Here is a 17,618-nt window from a genome sequence, read left to right as displayed (position 1 = left end):
CTTCCCGCCGAGCAGGGAGCCCGATGTGGGGCTCGATCCCAGGACCCTGGGATCATGACCTGAGCCGAAGGCAGCCGCTTAACCGACTGAGCCACCCAGGTGCCCCCCTGTGCAACTTTTATCTCCCCCTGCTCCCCATAAAACTGTTCTCTTCGCTATGCCTTTGCTCCTGCTGTTCCCAGAACTCAGAATGCCTAGCCCGGCTTATTACAAACCCGGCCTTCGGGGACATTGAGGTCCTTCTCTCTTCTCACACGAGCCTCCTGCACAGCCCTGGCCTGCCCCAGGCCCCTTCGGGTGGTCTCCAGCCATGCCTTTCCAGGCACCAAGTCCCATGCTTCCCTAGGTGTTCCTCAGTTTCCTGAGCCTCCGATACCTCAAACGGGGTACCCCCTGGTCAAAGCCATCCCGCGGGTGTACCCCACTTGGCCCTCACAGTGTTGTCCAGGTTGGGAATCACTTGACAACATTTGAAACTTGGCTTTTGATGAACTGGCGTTCATTCTGTGTGTGGCGTCCATCAGCCGGAGCTGAGTGGCCCCAGGCACCCTCTGGACTGGGGGGCATGTGTTCTCCTGCTCACCCCAGGCCCCACACCCCCCTCCCCTCGACTGTGGCCCTACAAGCATCTGAGTTTGTGACCCCTTAATATGCAGACTGTCATGCCCTCCTTAAGATGAAACTTGCTTTCTTCTTTTGCATCCCACATAGACCAGGACCCCGAAAGGCCCCACCATGTGTTATGTATTTGATTGAACAGAATTGTAAGAATTGCATTCTGGGGCCTCAGCCCAGATCTAGGGGAGCCCTGGCCTAGGGACAGCAAGAGTGATTCTAGGCCCCATGCTACGGGGCATGGGATTCCTCCTCTGCCCAGAGCAGGGGGATTGCTGCACCGGGCCTTAGGGGAGCAGGGAGTCTCTGGGCCACGCTAGCCCCGAGCTGCCAGGCTTGGCAGGTACATACACCCAGGCAGTGGGCGGGGTGCATGGCTTACATTTCTCACTCACGTGCTGTGTGCCAGGCAGTATTCAAAGGGCTTTGCATGTCTCAGCTCATTGATTCCCCCCAGCAGTCCTATGAGATGGGTACGGCATAATCAGCTCTACTCTACAGAGGGAGAAACTGAGGCACTGGACAGCAAAGCAGCTGGCCGGTGGTCACATGACTGCCAGGCCCTCTGGGGCCCATCACACAGTCCTGCCTTTCAGTAGAGACTGTGGTCACTGGAGGGCCATGCCCTGTCGAGGCGGCGGTCACTGCCCCTTTGCACTGGCCCCGTGGTGCCAGATGGCCTGAATGTTCCAGAGAGGCCAGAAAGCTCCCGGTTTTTAGAAATTGTCAACTAGTTTTGGAAATGTTAACTGCTCTGGGAGCCAGCCCAGCCCAGATTTAGCTGTAGGGCCACCAGTTAGTGACCCGATCTGTCACATCCCACCCGCGGCTGTGGTCCTGCGTCTGTGATGGGTGTTGGGAGGGCCAGAGTGCTTGGCCCAGAGCCCAGCAGGTAGTAGGTGCTTGTCAAATGTCACAGCGTCTCACCGTCTTCTTCCGACTTTCTACATCACAAAAATGGTTTTCATTGCTCTTCTTCCCCAGGGATGTGTAAAAGGCCATTAAGGTCTCCTCCCCATAAAACATTCAAGTTCAGGTGCTCCAAGAAGGAGCACGTTCAGTTCCCAGAGCTAGGCCTCAGGACAGATAGGAATTAGGACAGGACTGTTCCCTGTCCTTGAAGATCTTCCATCCAGGTGGGGACAGGCACCAGCTGGTAAGCCCAGCTCCGAGAGCCCAGAGGAGGACCCTCGATTCCACCAGAGGAGGGGAGGAAGGGGTGACAGAGAGGGCCAGGGGATTCCTGGAGGAGTCAGCCCCTGAGCCAGGTCCTGAAGCCTGCATGGTGGCTCCTAGGCAGCAGCGGCTCAATCCCCAAAGCCCCCCCATCCCCAATAAACCTACCATCAGGGGGAGCCCCTCCCAGTCAGCCCAAAGCCCCTGGGTCATGACAGAACCTATAGAGTGTGGGATGCTTCAATATGGCCCCCACGGGCTGTGCATGAATGGGGTCCACCATTGCACAGCTAGGCCAACTCCAGTTGGGTACCCAAGGAAGGGTCTGCTTTCAGGGACTCTGCCCGGCACTCAGCATTCAGGCCTAGCTAGTGCCTCCTCCAGATGCTGTTCTCTGGGGGTTGTCGGCTGTGCTTAAGGCAGGTGTTTGTCTCTGGGGAGAGCGCTTGGTGAATGCAAATGCCCACACCTCTGCTTGGCTTGTTGTCATAACGGAACTGCACCACCATCCATCTTTGCTGAGTGGTGTGTATGCTCGTTGGAAGAGATGTCATGCGGCCCCAGGGCCAAGGAGGAAAGTGGCCTTGCAAAGTCGATTCAATTACGTAGATTGAAATAATATTAACATTGTCGTATTAAAAATGCATGACGGTCTCAGCATGGTGGGTTCTTGTCAACTGTAAAGAAGGACAATAAAGTCGGGGTGTGAACAAGGAAAGATGCTCCCATTCACCCCAAACCAACCAAAGGGTTCCAAAGGGTCCTTTTGAAAACCCATGACAGAAGAGTGTCTCTGAAGGTTAAGAGGGTAGGAGGAGTTTCACCCTGGACTCCTTGGAAGCCAGGCCAGAGGGGGAAACAGGCAGGACTAAAGACCTGCTTATTGGAAAGGAGGAAGCAGGCTGGTTCCTTAGAAGTGAGAGAATCGTCTCCCTGTATCCACACCCAAAGGCACACCACATGCAGAGGTTTACTGAGGGGACACCAAGGAATCTAGACCTGCAAAATCCTTGAGCTGGCTTCCTCCACACTGCACATGTGCATCTCACGTGGTTTCTAACCTCGCCTCTGAGGTGTGGTGATGGGGACATCCCTACATCCGTAAGTACAGGGGAGGAGTCTGGAAGGACACGTGTTCGCACTCCCCACCCAGGGCCCACAGCGATCGCCTCCAGGGCTGAGGAGGGAGCCGGGATGGGGAAAGGAGAAAGTCGGTCCACGGGGACTTAGTGAAAACTAGAAATGGGGTCAGAGGTCCGCCCAGGGCAGGTGATTCTGCCCGTGGCCAGACCTTCTCGGGGTCTAGCTTGAGCCAAAGGGAGATGCCAGTCAGAGTGGCTCCCTGCACACCAGCTGCACAGCCTCGGGGAAGGCGGAGCCTCAGTGTTTTCATCTGCAAGATGGGCCCTTGTGGAGTTGCTCCAAGGCTGGGTGACATGATGCGGCCTTTTATTTTTTTCATACTTGGAATTCCCGGTGAAGTGACTACTATTTGTTTCCCAACCAGGGAGCCCCCTCCGGTGATCCTTGGGCCAAATCTGCCTACAGATATGGCCTGTTTGGCCTTCAGAGTGTTGGAAACTTTTCAGATTTAAGCACCATCAGGCAGGACCCGAGCCTCTCGGCTCCCCACGCCCCCCACCACACCCTGAGGTTCCACCCTTGCACATCTGTCTCCCACCTGCCTGGCGCCCTGCGTCCCTCCTTCTGTCCCTTCTCCGCCAGACTTCTTGGAGGGAGCTGGGCGGCAGACGGCTAGAGGTCAGGCGGTGCCCCAGGCTGTCCGTGGAATGTAGACAAAAACACATCGGGAGCCAGACATCTCATTAGGAGAGCCAGGGTGCCCACCTCGTGACTGCGCTGGACCGGAAGCCCTCCCCGGCACCCCCATCACCTCTTGAAATGAGTGTTTCTGTCTCGCCAGATGTTTCCGTGGTGGAAATTGTGCAGAACGAGTCATTGATGCTGCCCGCGCTGTCCTTCTCGAATAGCTATTTCCTGATTAATTCACAGCATGCACCCACTCTGCCTCCGCTAAACAGAGAACACATCCATACAAACATGTAAAAGAGAGCTCTGAGAATCGACTTTTCTGACAGTCGGCAAATAGTAGCCTGCCATCCTGCAATTGGATGATTGAAGCCGGGTTCCTGTGGTGTAACACGGGCTTGATGCTTCTCATTCGAAATTGCGACGGAAACCTCTGTGGCTGGAACTCGGTGAACTAGAAGTTTAGTTAGAGCTTACTCACCCAGCGGCAGGAAGGCTAAGGGGGAGATTACGGAGAGGTGGACACCCCTGGGGTCTCAGAGTCCATATCTCAAACCCAAATCAGCAGCCAAAGCGAGGTAGACACTGTTCTGGGGATGAAACAACAGGCTGCCATTTTCCCGATGAGATTTGTTCTCAGGACACTGTCAGAGAGCAGTGCCATTCTGGAGAAAAACACCTGTGTTCATGCTCGTGTAGTTCCAGAGTAAGGGTTGAGTGCCAATCATGAGCCAGGCACCTGCTGGGCCCTTGGACAAGATTGGTAGGGCCTCCACTGTCTGAGGGCTGAAGTTTGAGTGGGGGAGACAGGATCTAAGTTAAAAGCTGATCAACAAGATTATTCCAGAGACGGGAAGGGAATCGAACAGGGCAGTGAGAGAGAGAGGGGACCGGATGAGTCAGGGGCTCGAGAGAGGGTCAGGAAGATGTCTCGGAAGACAAGAAGGAGCCAACCTTGCAGGTGCCTGGAGCAGAACACTCCAGCCCAGGTCCCAGGGTGGCCATGAGCTTTGCAGGACCACGGAGCTGCAACCAGACCGATGTGTGGGGAGTGGGGGCAAGAGGGGGAATGTGATGGGAGCCGGGGTCAGAGAGGTCAGCAGGGGCTGGATCACATGGGCCTCATTGGCCACTGAAGGGAGCTGGAATTTATTCTCAGTGTCATGAGAAATTGCTGGGCAGTTTTAAGGAGGGGGCTGCCATGAGCTAATAATGTTGTTTAAAAAAAAAAAAAAAAGACTGGGCTGCCGTGTAGACAAAAAAGTGTGTTCGTGTGGGGCGGGAGCAACTGACAGTGCAGAGAGGAAGCGGAAGCCGATTAGGAGGCTCTGGTCATTGTCTCAGGGAGAGATGGGGCCCCCCGGGCTGATGGGCAGCAGCGCATTCAGGGACAAGGGGTCAGAGATTCGGGAGGGGTTTTGGATGTAGCCCCTAGAGACTTCTGACAGACAGGATTCTTAAGTGAGAGAACAAGAGGAATCAAGGAGGACTCCTAGGTTGGGGCACCCAGTTGAATGGTGGGACCATTTTTAAGATGGGCAAAGACCAGGTTTGAGAAAAGTGGATCAAGAGTTCTTTTTTTTTTTTTTTTAAAGATTTTATTTATTTATTTGACAGAGAGAGAGATAGTGAGAGCAGGAACACAAGCAGGGGGGGTGGGAGAGGGAGAAGCAGGCTTCCCGCGGAGCAGGGAGCCCAATGCGGGGCTCGATCCCAGGACCCTGGGATCATGACCTGAGCCGAAGGCAGACGCTTAACGACTGAGCCACCCAGGTGCCCCTGAATCAAGAGTTCTATTTAGGATGGGGCGCCTAGGTGGTGCAGTCTACTAGGAGTCCGACTCGATTTCAGCTCAGGTCATGATCTCAAGGTCCTGGGATCGAGTCCCGCGTTTCGCTCCATGCTCAGTGGGAAGTCTGCTTGAGATTCTCTCTCTCCTTTTCCTTCTGCCCCTTGCCTGCTCCCATGCTCGCTCTCTCTCTCTGTCTCTCTCTAAAATAAATAAAATAAATCCTTTTTTTAAGATTTTATTTTAGGGTGCCTGGGTGGCTCAGTTGGTTGAGCGTCTGCCTTCGGCTCGGGTCGTGATCCCAGGGTCCTGGGATCGAGTCCCGCATCGGGCTCCCTGCTCAGCGGGGAAGTCTGCTTCTCCCTCTCCCTCTGCCTGCTGCTCTGCCTACTTGTGCTCTCTCTGTCAAATAAATTAAAAAAAAAAAAAGATTTTATTTTATTTATTTGAGAGAGAAAGAGCACAAGCAGGGGGAGGGGCAGAGGGAGAAGCAGATTCCTCACTGAGCAGGGAGCCCGATGTGGGGCTAAATCCCAGGACCCCGAGATCATGACCTGAGCCAAAGGCAGACACTTAACCGACTGAGCCACCCAGGCATCCCCTAAGTAAATAAATCTTAAAGGGAAAAAAAAAGAATCCTGTCTGGGGCATGTTAAGGTTGAGATACCTGTTTGATATCGCAGAAGAGAGGTCTCACCATAACTTGGCTTGCTGGAGAGTTCAGGGTTGAAGATTAAAATAATCAGGAGTCATCAACAGGAAGATGGTATTTCGGGCCTTGGGCCTGGCTGAGCCCACCTAGTGGAGGGTGCGGGGAGATTCGAAGGCCTGGGATTGAGCCCTGGGGCAGCCCAAGCAGAGGAACGGCAAGGACCCAGGCGCTGCAGCTCTGAGAGCCGGACGCAGGAAGGAAACCAGGCAAGTGCAGGGCCCGGAAGCCCAGAAGGAAGTCTACAGAAGGGGGGTAACCCGCTGCACAAACGCTACCGAGCCCCAGCTGAGGACTTGTGCCTCTCCCAGCGGATCTGGCAACCTGCTGGACCCTACAATATATTGTCCAAACCAGGATACTTTAGAGGGTGGAAAGTGGGTTTTATGAGTGATGACAGCAGGACAATAGGAGTAAATCCAAATTGTCCCAGATTAACAAGGAAGCTTCTGCATCCTGGAGATTGGTGCCCTTGCTGAGGAGGGATCCACGTAGAGGCGGGGGCGAAGGCCCGACGGGGGCGAGGCCGAGAGACAAGGCGGGAGGAGCAGCTGTGACAGGGACTCTCAGAGTTGAACAGACAAATGTGGGGGCACCCCGCAACGGACCACTCCTCAGCAATGAAAAGGAATAAAACCGTTAATCACACAATACGGCGAACCTCACTTCTGCTGAGTGAAAGAAATCAGGCCAAAAAGAGTACGTAGTACATGCAGGATTCCTTTTATATAAAAATTCTAGAAAATGCAGAGTAATCTGTAGTGACTAAAAGCGGACGGGCTGTTGCCTGGGGGCGGGAGAAGGAGGGAGGGTGGGATTACCAAGGGGTACCAGGGAACTCTGGGGGCGACAGATATGCTCATTAGCTTGATTGTGGAGATGATACACCATAATGTATACACGTGTTAAAACTTACCAAGTTGTAACGCTTTAAATACGCACAGTTCACTATATGAAGTACGGATTCTATTTCTCGTTTATAAAGCTGTTTTCAAAGAAAGAGTTTTGCTCTAAAGGGGAATGGATAAACAGGGCAGTGGCAGGAGGAGGTGTGATGATAGTTTAAGCATGAGCAAGGAAACATTCAACGTCTGTGTAGGGGCACAAGTGTTGTGGGGAGGAGAGGACAGGAAGGCTAAGCCAGGGATCCTGTTGTGAAGGTTACCATATGAATGTCATGCCGAGGACTTCGGAATTCATCCCGTCAGCCTGAGGTTCTCTACCTTCCATGTGCCAAAGAACCATCCGGAGAACCTGTTACAAGTACAGCACCACACCACGTCCCCTCAGCCCCCCTCTGATCGCAGCTGAGGCGGGACAGCCCCTGGGCATGCTCACGGGCAACACCTCAAGGGCTCCCAGGTCTCTCTGCCTTTTGAAAGCCACCAGGGCCCTCAACTTGTGTCCCCAGGGGCAACCTTCAACAGTGGAGAAGCGGGTCAGTGGATAAACACCCCAGCCTCCCGTGTTGGGAGGGACACTTCTGAGGTGCATTCTGTGGGTCCCTGCAAGGCCCCAGCACGATGGAGCCCCATTTGCCTACAGCAGGGGCTCAAAACTGCTGGGGGGGCTTTCTCCTGCCCTATCTTACTCTCCCTTCTCCCTCTTGGGAACAGCTTCCAAGTAAGCAACGTGTACTCAACCCTTGCCTCAGGCTCTGCTTTCAGGGCACCCAAAATAGGACACCCATGGAATCAGGGGCTCTGCATTTCACATGCACATCAGGCTTTCCTGACGCAGAGGTCCCAGGAACCGTGTATTAAAGAACCGGCAGTGGAGAACAAGAAGCATTTCACAAAGGGGAGTGACTGGGCCAGCTCTGCTCTTGTAGGGAGTGAACTCTGGCAATGTGAAGTTGAGGTTGAAGGTGGCAAGAGACAGGAAGCAGGCAGACCAATTAGCAGGCTGTTACCAGTGTCCCAGCGGGGAGTAACGGTGCGAAGGCAGCAGTCGGGCTGTCTCTTTGTGAACGTCCTTTGATTTACAGAGTATGGAAGGGTTCACACAGAAATGACACCAGCCTTATTTAACATCCCGGGTCCTATGGGGTTTTTTTGTTGTTGTTTTTTAAAGCTCACGTTTCTAGCATCCCACATGTTTCTTTTGGATCTCCTGCTTCCAAACTTCGATACATCAGCCTGATGGACACAGCTTCATTTTGTTCAATCTTGTGTTTTTAGGATCTTGACGTCGGTGCCAAGAACGTGAAGCTTTACGTCGATGAAAGTCTCATCTTTGATGGCACGTTAGACAAAGGAGGTGGAGAGGCCCCGGCTGACCGGAGCATCCCGGTTGGCGTGGAACAGGAGCAGGACGAGAGCAGGGGAAGGGCCCTGGGTGTCCCCTCAGGGGAAAGCAGAGAGGCCCGCAAGATGGCTGGCACAGATGGGGAGCTCTCGCCGCCAGCTGCAGCACTAGCCGATGTGAAGCTTTCTTCCCAAGGAACGTTACTTGGCGGAAAGATGAATCCTCCCGACTGCACGAAGGACAGCTTGTCCAAGTTGGATGAAGATGCGAGCTGCCCAGCAGCCCTAGCCTCGACGGGGGGCGTGCTGGGGGCCCCCCCGCTCTGCCCGCCTGTGGAATGCCCTCCCCTTGACCCAGAGCTCTCCCTGGCCCAACAGCTGGAAAACCTCACGAGCAGAAAAGTCTCCGAGCCGCCAGCGAAAACCCCATCGTGGTTGCAACCTTCTGCCATAGGGAAGGGTGGGAAGCAGGGAGGCAGGAAGCCCAAGCCGCTCTGGCTGAGTCCTGAGAAGCCGCTGGACTGGGTAGGCAGACTTGTATCAGACGCCATCACGGACACCATGGGGGAGGCTTCTAGAGAGGTCGAGGTTGGGGATAAAGGCCCGAGGCGTGAGCCAGGGCGGCCGCGCAGCTGGGATGTCATCGCTGGAGAGAGAGCCCAGAAGGTGACCCCCAAAGTCTGTGATGACTTTGACATCTTTAACCAGCCCTCCAACAGGGAACACCCTGCTAGTGGGAGGAGAGGCCCAAGGAAGGACACCCTCATCAGCAGTCACAGCGATGGCCCGCCAACCGGCAGAGGTAAGCTCGAGAAGCAGGCTGACCCGGGTGCCACCGTCCCCGAGCGTGGGCCACTGATTGGCATGATACCATTTGGCTCCATGGACCTCTGTTTCCTCATCTGCAAAGCATGGGGGTTCTTCTCAAACAGTGGTCACAAATTCACTGTCTCAGGGGGCCACGGAGGTGACAGCGATGAGTAGAATGGGCAAGACATTCCTTGCACATTAAAGTCCTCGATATATTTGTTGTTGCCACCGAGTTATGTCCCCTTTGCCCATTTTTCTTGCCACGTGGCTTTTCCAATCTAGGCTTTGCTATTCCACCTCTGATGGAGACGTTGGTGTCTAATGACTTCACTTTATTCTTAACTGTACCATCAGGAAAATAACACAAGTGTGATGAGAAATAGCACTTGGCACTTGCCTGGGCGTGGGAAGTACTACAGAGAGTGGTGAGGACTGTGGCGCTGGCGAGAGCCAGCCCATCTAAAACAGGCAGCTGCTCCCGCACTCAGAATGCTTTCTGGCAGTTAGCAATGCAAGGCCGATGTGCCAGGCCTCCCTTCTCCTTTTATGAAGAGAAATCAGAAGTGTAGAATATTATTCATTATTGGCAATGGATTGAGAGTATTTCTAAAACTACTATGTAGGTCAAAAAAAAAAAAGAATCTGCTGGGAGGACTCACCTGGTGTGTGAACTTTGCAGTTGATTATACCTGAGCAATCTGAAAGGCTGGGTTTCTAGATATTTGCACTCCGATTTGGCTCCTGGGAAGGTGCGTAGCCCAGCAGCTAGGCGTCAGACCATTTGATCCCAGCCTCTGTTGCTTCTAGGCTGGGACTTACAGAGCTGGGCACATCCCCTTTCTGAGCCTCAGCGTCCTCAGCGGTAAAATGGGAACAAAGCGCCTCCCCCCCATCCTCAGTGCTGTGAGGAAGGAATAAGAGGATGGCGGCACATATAACTAGAGCCTGGCGTGTGGGAAGTGCCCCGCAAGCACCAGATCCTAGGGCCTCTGAATGGAACTCCGCCCCACCGAAACCACTGGCCTGTGGAGTGACACCAAGCATACCATCTCATGGGAGGATAAAATGAGGTCATGTGTGTGCGGCGTCTGGCACAGTGCTAGCCGCAGGTGTTAGGTGCCGCAGTCCATCATCATCCCTACCCCCCCACTGTGGGATTCTGCCTCCTGGCGTATCTGTATGGGAAGCCAGGGTATATTCCCTAGTGAATCGGGTCAGCGTGTATTCTGTTACTGTCCAGAAGGCAGACCCCAAAGGTCTGCACTCAGCCCGAGTCTACGCTTAGACGTGCAGAGAGTTGGTGGCTTCTTTCAGAACCCCGAGGTCACATAGGGCACCAGGGCACGTCCCTCAGACACGGGGTGCCTTTCCGCATAAACGACAGGCTCCCTTCTTCCAGGCAGAGTTTCCCCCCGGGCTCCCCAGGCTTACACACTTCTGCTGCCCACCCCCACTCGGACTTAACCCTGAAACTGGGTGTCAGGGAGGAGAGCAGAGCAGAAGAACTTAGAAGCGCTTTGAGGGCAGAGACTGTGTCTTATCTGTATCGGGGTCCCCAGGACCCAGGTGCCCGACACGTGGTGGGTCCTCTGCAGTGTGGGAGGGGTGGTGTAAAGAAGGAACTTCGGTGGCTGGATGCATGGCACGTTTGCATTAAGCTAGGCTCTCATCCAGGCATGTTACTCAAATGATTTCATCCTCATGCCAGCCCCATTTGACAGATAAAGAAAATGTGAGGTTTAAGTAACTTTTCTCGGGTTGCATGGCCAGAAGGGGTTAGAGCAGGATCTGAACCCAGGCCATCCTGCTCCAGTATCCATGCGTCGAACTAGTTACCCTATGGCACCCCATTTCCGCAGCCACCTGACCAGGGAGAGCCAGGCGATCATGAGTCTTCCTGGTAAACAGACCCACAGAACCTCTGGGAACTCCGAGGTGATGGGTGTTATTCTAACTTGTCCACATTCAGAAGATTTGGTCTCATTTTCATTTCTTTCCAGGCATTTCACTGCTTGGCTTAATGACACATTGAGAACCGAGCCCTGGAGATTTAATGCTTGTTAAGCCAGTCATGCTAAAAAGGAAAGTTGCTTAGAAATTTTAAATTACCCATTACATAGAGCCAAATCCCACAGCCATGCCCTTCAGGAAAGGTGAGGGCCAAGCCCTCCAATATGCTTCTAGAATGAGTGACTGCCTGAGTTCTTCCCTGGGGCTAGAGTCGTGTTGTCCCCAAAGGATAGAGCCTGGAAATCCTTTTGTCCAACAAAGCATGTAATGTCATTTGCATTTTAGAAGCATCTGCATCAGCGGTCCATTGGCTAGAGGTGAATAAAATTGCACCTGCCCAGTTTGAGCACAAGACCTCCAGAGGCAGGAAGTGTGGCTGCCTGTCACCTGAAATTGGAAGGAGGAAGCAGAAAGCCAGTGGGCGCCCAGGAGACTTCTCCCTCCTGACTCCCCAGGGCTGCTGGGCCCTGCCTCTGCCACCTTCCCTCACTCTTCCTCATGAGATCAGCTTTCCGTGCTCTGTGCACAGGGCAGGAGGTGCCCCACAGCCCAAGAGTGACAGTTGCCCGGCTCTCGCTCCCAAAGTCTCAGGGGAGACGCTGATTGGCTGACGTGGCCCTTTGTCCAATCAGCCGAGGCTGGAGGGCTGTTCACCTTGAACACACGTGGCTCTGTTGTGTCTCCCTATGTTCAGTCTCGTTTCCCGTTTTAGGAAGAACTAGTATATACCTCACGGTGGTGCCGTTGATTTTTACAAGCTTGAGTTTCAAACTTCATAGTTCCTGTTTACCTCCACCAAGGGATAGTTTTAAGTCTTCAATCCCGTCATCTCATCCTAGTGCCCCCCGCCATGAATGGTGTGTTCTCCTGCAGACAGAGGGAAACGGGGGCCCCCAGCCTGCTGTCACATCCAAGAGGTCCAGGAGAAAGCCTGCACCTCTCTGCTTTCAAAACCCCGACTGTACGTCTTGGGGAGAAAAAATCAGAAAGCAGGAGCAGAAGGAGAGCAGAGTCCTGCCTTTCTTGCCCACCCAGGCCGAGACACACAGGCTGAGTCCCTGACACATGACGTCTGTTCCCCCTCCTCAGCTCCCTTACAGCCCAACCCAGGCGGTTCATTTCAGTCAGTGGAAATCAAATCCCAATAAACTGATGTCATGACGATCCATATGGGAAGTTCCTTCTGCCAGATGTTAAGCCTCACGCCTGGAGGAAAGGAAGGAACTCCTGGGGTCTTTTTTAATGGCAAATGAAGAAGGAGGGGAGGGGAGAGGACAGGTGCACCAGAGCTGACAGATGGAGGAGGGAGTCCCTCGGCTCCCAGGCGTTGCATAATGGTGATGCCAGCCATCCATCCCTGGGCCAGCAAACGTGGACTGAGCACTTCTGTGCACCACGTTCTCTGCCAGGCCCTGGGACGCAGCAGGGAACAGAGCAAAGAAGTCCTCCCCAAGGAGGAGGGGGCCAAGAAGGGCCCGCACGCGGAGATCCGGGAGAAGAGCATAACTGGCAGAGGGCACAGCAAGCCTAAGCAGGAAGAAGACTTGTGTCCATGGAACAAAAGGCCCACAAAGTGGAGCTGATCATTAGGGAGAAGGTGTGAGGTGAGATTAGAGAAGCAGGAGGGGCCACACCGAGGCCCTGGGGGGCATGGCAAGGAGTTAGGTGTTCTTCACCCCCAGCTGGAGACGGTATGCCGACTGGAGGAGTTGGTGACAAATTCCCTTTTTAGGCACACACTGGATATGTCTGGACCTCCAGAGGGGTCCTTGGAACTGGAAGGTGGTGGCGAGCGGAGAGAAGCCAGAACTTGACCTAGAAAATGGCAACCAGGAGCTGGTGGGGTGAGGTCAGAGAGGGAGGGCAGTGTTGAGAGGACCGGATGGGGTAGGGCCCCGGCATGGGGAGGTGGGCAGCAGCCGCAGGGGAGAGCCCGGAAGGGCAAACGCTCCTGAGCCGGCAGAGGAGGGACTGTCTAGTGGAAGAGCTTCGCCTGGGATGTCAAGCATGAGGACTGAGAAAAGATTGAGTACTCGGAGTCATCGTGTACTTGCAGCTCAGTGGAGGGTTGTGAGAATTACAGGACTCTTACAAAGGCAAGGGATGGAACGCCACCAGGGGTTTGACTTCAGGCATGGCTGCATCCAGGGGCTCAAATGACTCTCTCTCCGTCTCTTGACCCACATTATCTGTGTCGGCTTCATTGTCAGGCAGGCTCCCCCCCTCCTCCAGGGTAGCAAACTGGCCACCAGCACTGCACACCCACGTCCGGCAGCCTGCCACCCAGGGGCACCAGCCTAAAGAGAGCCCCTCTCCGTAATTCCCTTCCCAGCCTGGAAGGACGCTGTCAGCATTTGCCTAATCTGGATGGTCTGACGGTGGGGGATCCCCAAAGGAAGATCAGGAGAAGGGCAGGTGGGGCTTGGGTGGGCCAAACCAGTAAGTCCGCAAAGAGGCCCCAAGTTGCAGGGGTTGAGGGAGGGTGGGAGTGAGGAGGGCTCAGGGGCTACAGCCAAGGGAGGGAGAAAATCGGGTGGCGGTTAGAGGAAGCCACGAGATCAGGCCCTGCTTCCTTTTTCTTTCCGGTAAGAGAGATTTATGTGTGTCTGCAGGCGGAGAGAGGGCAAGGTGCCAGCGGGGAAGGGGTGATGGAGGGTTCTGGAGAGAGAGGATAATTGATGGAGCCAGGCAGCAAATGGAGTGCAGGGCACAGTCCGGTATGAAAGGAGGAAAAACAGAACGTCAGTGTCATCAGCTGCTGTTTTTCCAGAATGACACCCTTACATGGCAGTTAGCTGAGGTGTGGCTGTGAGGCCAGGCCAGTGCTGGGGGCACACGCTGAGGCTTTTCTGTTCTACGAGGAGGAGACTGCGGCCTTCAGAGCCAGCCCTCTGAGGGCCAGGCCCGCGCCGTCCATGTGCTGGGGACGCAGGCTTCTGTTCTCGAAGCCAGCCTAGCCACACATAGGAGTACATTCCTTAACCCGTGTTGTCAGCGTTCCTTATAGCACTTTTTCCTGATTATAAAAATAATACATCTGGGGAACTTAGAAGATCAGGTGACCAAGAAGAAGCTAGAAGTCCTTCCTCCTCACCACCCAGAAAGGAGCATATTAACACATTGGTGCGCGCCGCCCCTACTAGGGTCTGCCGCAGCCAAAAGAGCGTAGCTGGCTCTTTTCCCATCGAACATTCTTTTGCGAATGTTCCACCTGCCGTTGGGCAGTCTTTGAAAACACTGTCAGAGTCACGTGATGTGACAGCCTCGGAGCAGCCCCTCTGGTTGCTGACTCAGGCGCTACCCCCCCCACCCCCGCCCGTCGTGGGAGCCTCTGACGTGCAGAACGGGTTCTCGCGCAGGTTTTCACGCAACAGAAGGTCTGCCCTTGACTTGCATGGGGGTCCCATTCTCAGGAAATCCAAAGTATACTGAAAACTGCTTTGCTTTTTGCAAAACAACCAGATTCTAGACTTGGGTAGCTATGATCAGTTTTTGACCAACCTGAATGTTGGCGTGTGACGGGAGGCCCCGACTGTCCCCATGCAGGGCAAGAGATTAACATCCTGGCCCCACCTGTCAAAGGCCAGGCATTGAGACAGAGCCAGGAGCAACCCCCCTGATTTCTAGAATGTCCCCCTGAGGGCGACCCCACCTAGCCGAGAGCCCCCAGTTGAGACCATCCGTAAAGGTCCCCACTCACACACGTGCCGCTAATGGGGCTTCACCCCTCCTGTGTTCTTCCAGAAGACACCCGGTCCGGCAAGACGCCGCCGCGGTCCCGGTGGTGCAGTGAGCAGGATCACATGCTGCATGAGTCCTGGGACTCCCTCAGTGCCTTTGACCGCTCCCAGCGGGGTCGCATCTCCAACATGGAGCTGCAGGGGGACATCCTGGACGAGTTCCTGCAACAGCAGACGGGCAGCCGCCACAGCGACCAGCTGCCCCCGGGGAAGGAGGAGAGGCCGGAGCCAAGGAGAGGGCCGGAGGACAGCTCCGCAGAGACACACGACGGGAGCGACTTTGAGATCCCCGTCTTGCCTTATGGACAGCGCTTGGTCATCGACATCAAGTCGACGTGGGGGGACAGGCACTATGTCGGCCTTAACGGAATAGAAATATTCAGTTCTGAGGGGGAGCCGGTGCAGATCGCAAACATTCACGCAGACCCCCCTGACATCAATGTTTTCCCAGCCTACGGGAAAGACCCCCGCGTGGTCACCAACCTCATCGACGGGGTGAACAGGACCCAGGACGACATGCACGTCTGGCTGGCCCCTTTCACGCTGGGCAAGCCCCACTCCATCTCCATAGATTTCGTGCGCCCTTGCCAAGTCGCCCTGATCCGGATTTGGAACTACAATAAATCTCGGATACATTCCTTCCGCGGCGTGAAGGACATCACCATGCTGTTAGACGCTCAGTGCATCTTTAAAGGAGAAATCGCCAAGGCCTCGGGGACCCTGACGGGAGGTAGAGTATGTCTGTAAGAATGTTCTGGAAGCCCCTACCTGCTACCCGCTGAGGCTCTGAGGAAAAACGAAAGGCCCTGGCTAGCCAGTGACAGATGGGTCTCTCCTCTTCCTGGGCCTGGCTCACTCCTCACTTTTTGCAGCATAGGGGTGCAAGGGCTGACCTCATTTAAACTCCTCCCCTGGGCACCGGCCTTACTCAGCTTCCCTAGCGGTTGAGTCAGAGAAGGGGGAATTCTTCTGCGAGCAAGTTACTGAGGGGGTGCTCCCGGGAGAGGCTGTGGTGCAAGGAGGGAAACAGGATGGGTACAGGGAGATGCTAGGGGTTGAGGGAGGCTGAGTCTCAGCCTGATCCCAAAGGGAGTTCTGGAGCATAAATTGCAGGATCTGTCCTGCCTTAAAGGCAGAGCAGCAGGGCTCCCTGGGTTGGGGGTGTAACTTCCACGCCCTTCCCGGCAAGCCTCCAGCCCCCAAAAAGGGATCGGCAGGCACCTGGGTGGGGGCCCAACAGCATCTGCGAAGGTGCCTCCCCCACACCTAAGAAGCAGCTCTCATTTCACGACGGATCACAGCGACTCTCATTAGGTTAGCTCCCTTCATTAGGTCTAAGTGGTTCTTAGGGCATGTGAATTTCATTTGCAAATGTGTGACTAATAAAAAGGAAGGCTTCCTAACACAAATCAGCAACTGTCGGTGGGTGGGGATTGTATAGCCCAGAGGTTGATGGGTCTGGGTTCCTGCTCTCCAAACCATGGGGATTTGGGGCCAGTTGACTCTTCCGGTCTCCGTGGTATCCCATCCAGCCCCAGAGCACTTTGGAGACACCATCCTATTCACGACCGACGATGACATTCTGGAGGCCATATTCTGCTTGGATGAGACATTTGACGTGGACGCAGAGAGCCCCTACAGTCTGCAGAGCGAGGAGACGCCCAGGAGGCCGAGCACCGCCGGCAGCGAAGGGGAGGACAGGCCCTACACCCAGGCCGGCCCATGGGCTGAGGACCGGGTAGGACGGGCGGGGAGGGGAGCCCCTGGAGAGATTTCTCCTCCTGACTCCGCAAGGAGCAGGAGAAATGAAGATGGATAGCCTTTAAGCTGTTAGTGCTACTGTTTGGCATTTCCCATTTTTCTACTTCATTTTTTGGTCCTCTATATCATATTTCATTCTCTAATTATGTTTTATTTATTTATTTTTTTAAGCGAAGTGAAGAAAGTATTCAAATTTTAATCAAAGCTAGGAGAAATCAGTTCTGCATCGTCTCCGTAATTTAGAGGTTGGCAGTCTCGAGGGAATTTTTGCTTTGGGTTGCGTTTTGATCACTCACTGTTGGTTTTGATGGGAAGGACTGGAAACGCTTTTAATAGGCAGGCTTAGAATTAAAATAATGATCATCTCAGGCATCGTTTCCTGCACACGTCGGGCAGTCCAATGGTGGAGCACCACGTTACCGTGTGAACCACCCTTGCAGGTAGAGACCATCAATATCCCCATTTAGGAAACCAAGGCTCAGACAGGTTAAGTGACTTGCCCAAGGACACACAGCAGGAGAGTAACCAGGCTACAACTTGATTGCATGACTCCAAAGTCTGTGTTTTTAACTTGATAAAGCAGTTTTTTAAGAAGTGAAAGACTCTCAGGGGAAGGGCCAGTCCAAGTGAAGGACCAGGAATCCAGAGACCCAGGGCCCCCAGGGATGGTCTTGAGGCCCTAAGGAGAAGGAAGAGGTGGTTACAGAAGGTGGGGGAGCGGAGTGGGGACAGCTGGAAGCCAAAGGACAGAAGGCGGGCCTTGGCAAGGTCATGAGGCTGTGGTGTGCAGATCCCACGGTGTTCACTGGAGGGTAAAAGCCCGCAGGGGCCAGGCAGAGTGTTGTGCAAGACTGAAGGGGTGCTTGAGCCCCCTGCTTCTCAGGACAGACAGGAGTTGCTAGTTCATGTTGATAGTTGTCCTGATTTCTCTCGAGAGAAGCCAGAAATCTGGGTTTTTGTGGAAAATGTCCCAATTAAAAACTGTTGGCAAC

At 54.3% G+C, this 17,618-nt stretch overlaps 1 protein-coding gene across 3 annotated transcripts in view; it reads left to right on the top strand.

Annotated features, from left to right (window-relative positions):
* KIAA0556 (KIAA0556 ortholog) overlaps positions 1–17,618 on the top strand; it is a 180,539-nt gene that overhangs the window by 138,816 nt on the left and 24,105 nt on the right. For all 3 annotated transcript variants that reach the window (XM_032430729.1, XM_032430728.1, XM_032430727.1), the window contains 3 exons: positions 8,240–9,107; positions 14,870–15,595; positions 16,398–16,603. In XM_032430729.1, the coding sequence (XP_032286620.1) occupies positions 8,240–9,107; positions 14,870–15,595; positions 16,398–16,603 (1,800 nt within the window). The remainder of the gene's footprint in view (positions 1–8,239; positions 9,108–14,869; positions 15,596–16,397; positions 16,604–17,618) is intronic.

The sequence above is a fragment of the Phoca vitulina genome, unplaced genomic scaffold (genome assembly GCF_004348235.1).
Source record: "Phoca vitulina isolate PV1807 unplaced genomic scaffold, GSC_HSeal_1.0 scaffold45, whole genome shotgun sequence".
NCBI classification, from domain to species: domain Eukaryota; kingdom Metazoa; phylum Chordata; class Mammalia; order Carnivora; family Phocidae; genus Phoca; species Phoca vitulina.
This window is presented reverse-complemented; position numbering and strand designations above follow the sequence as displayed.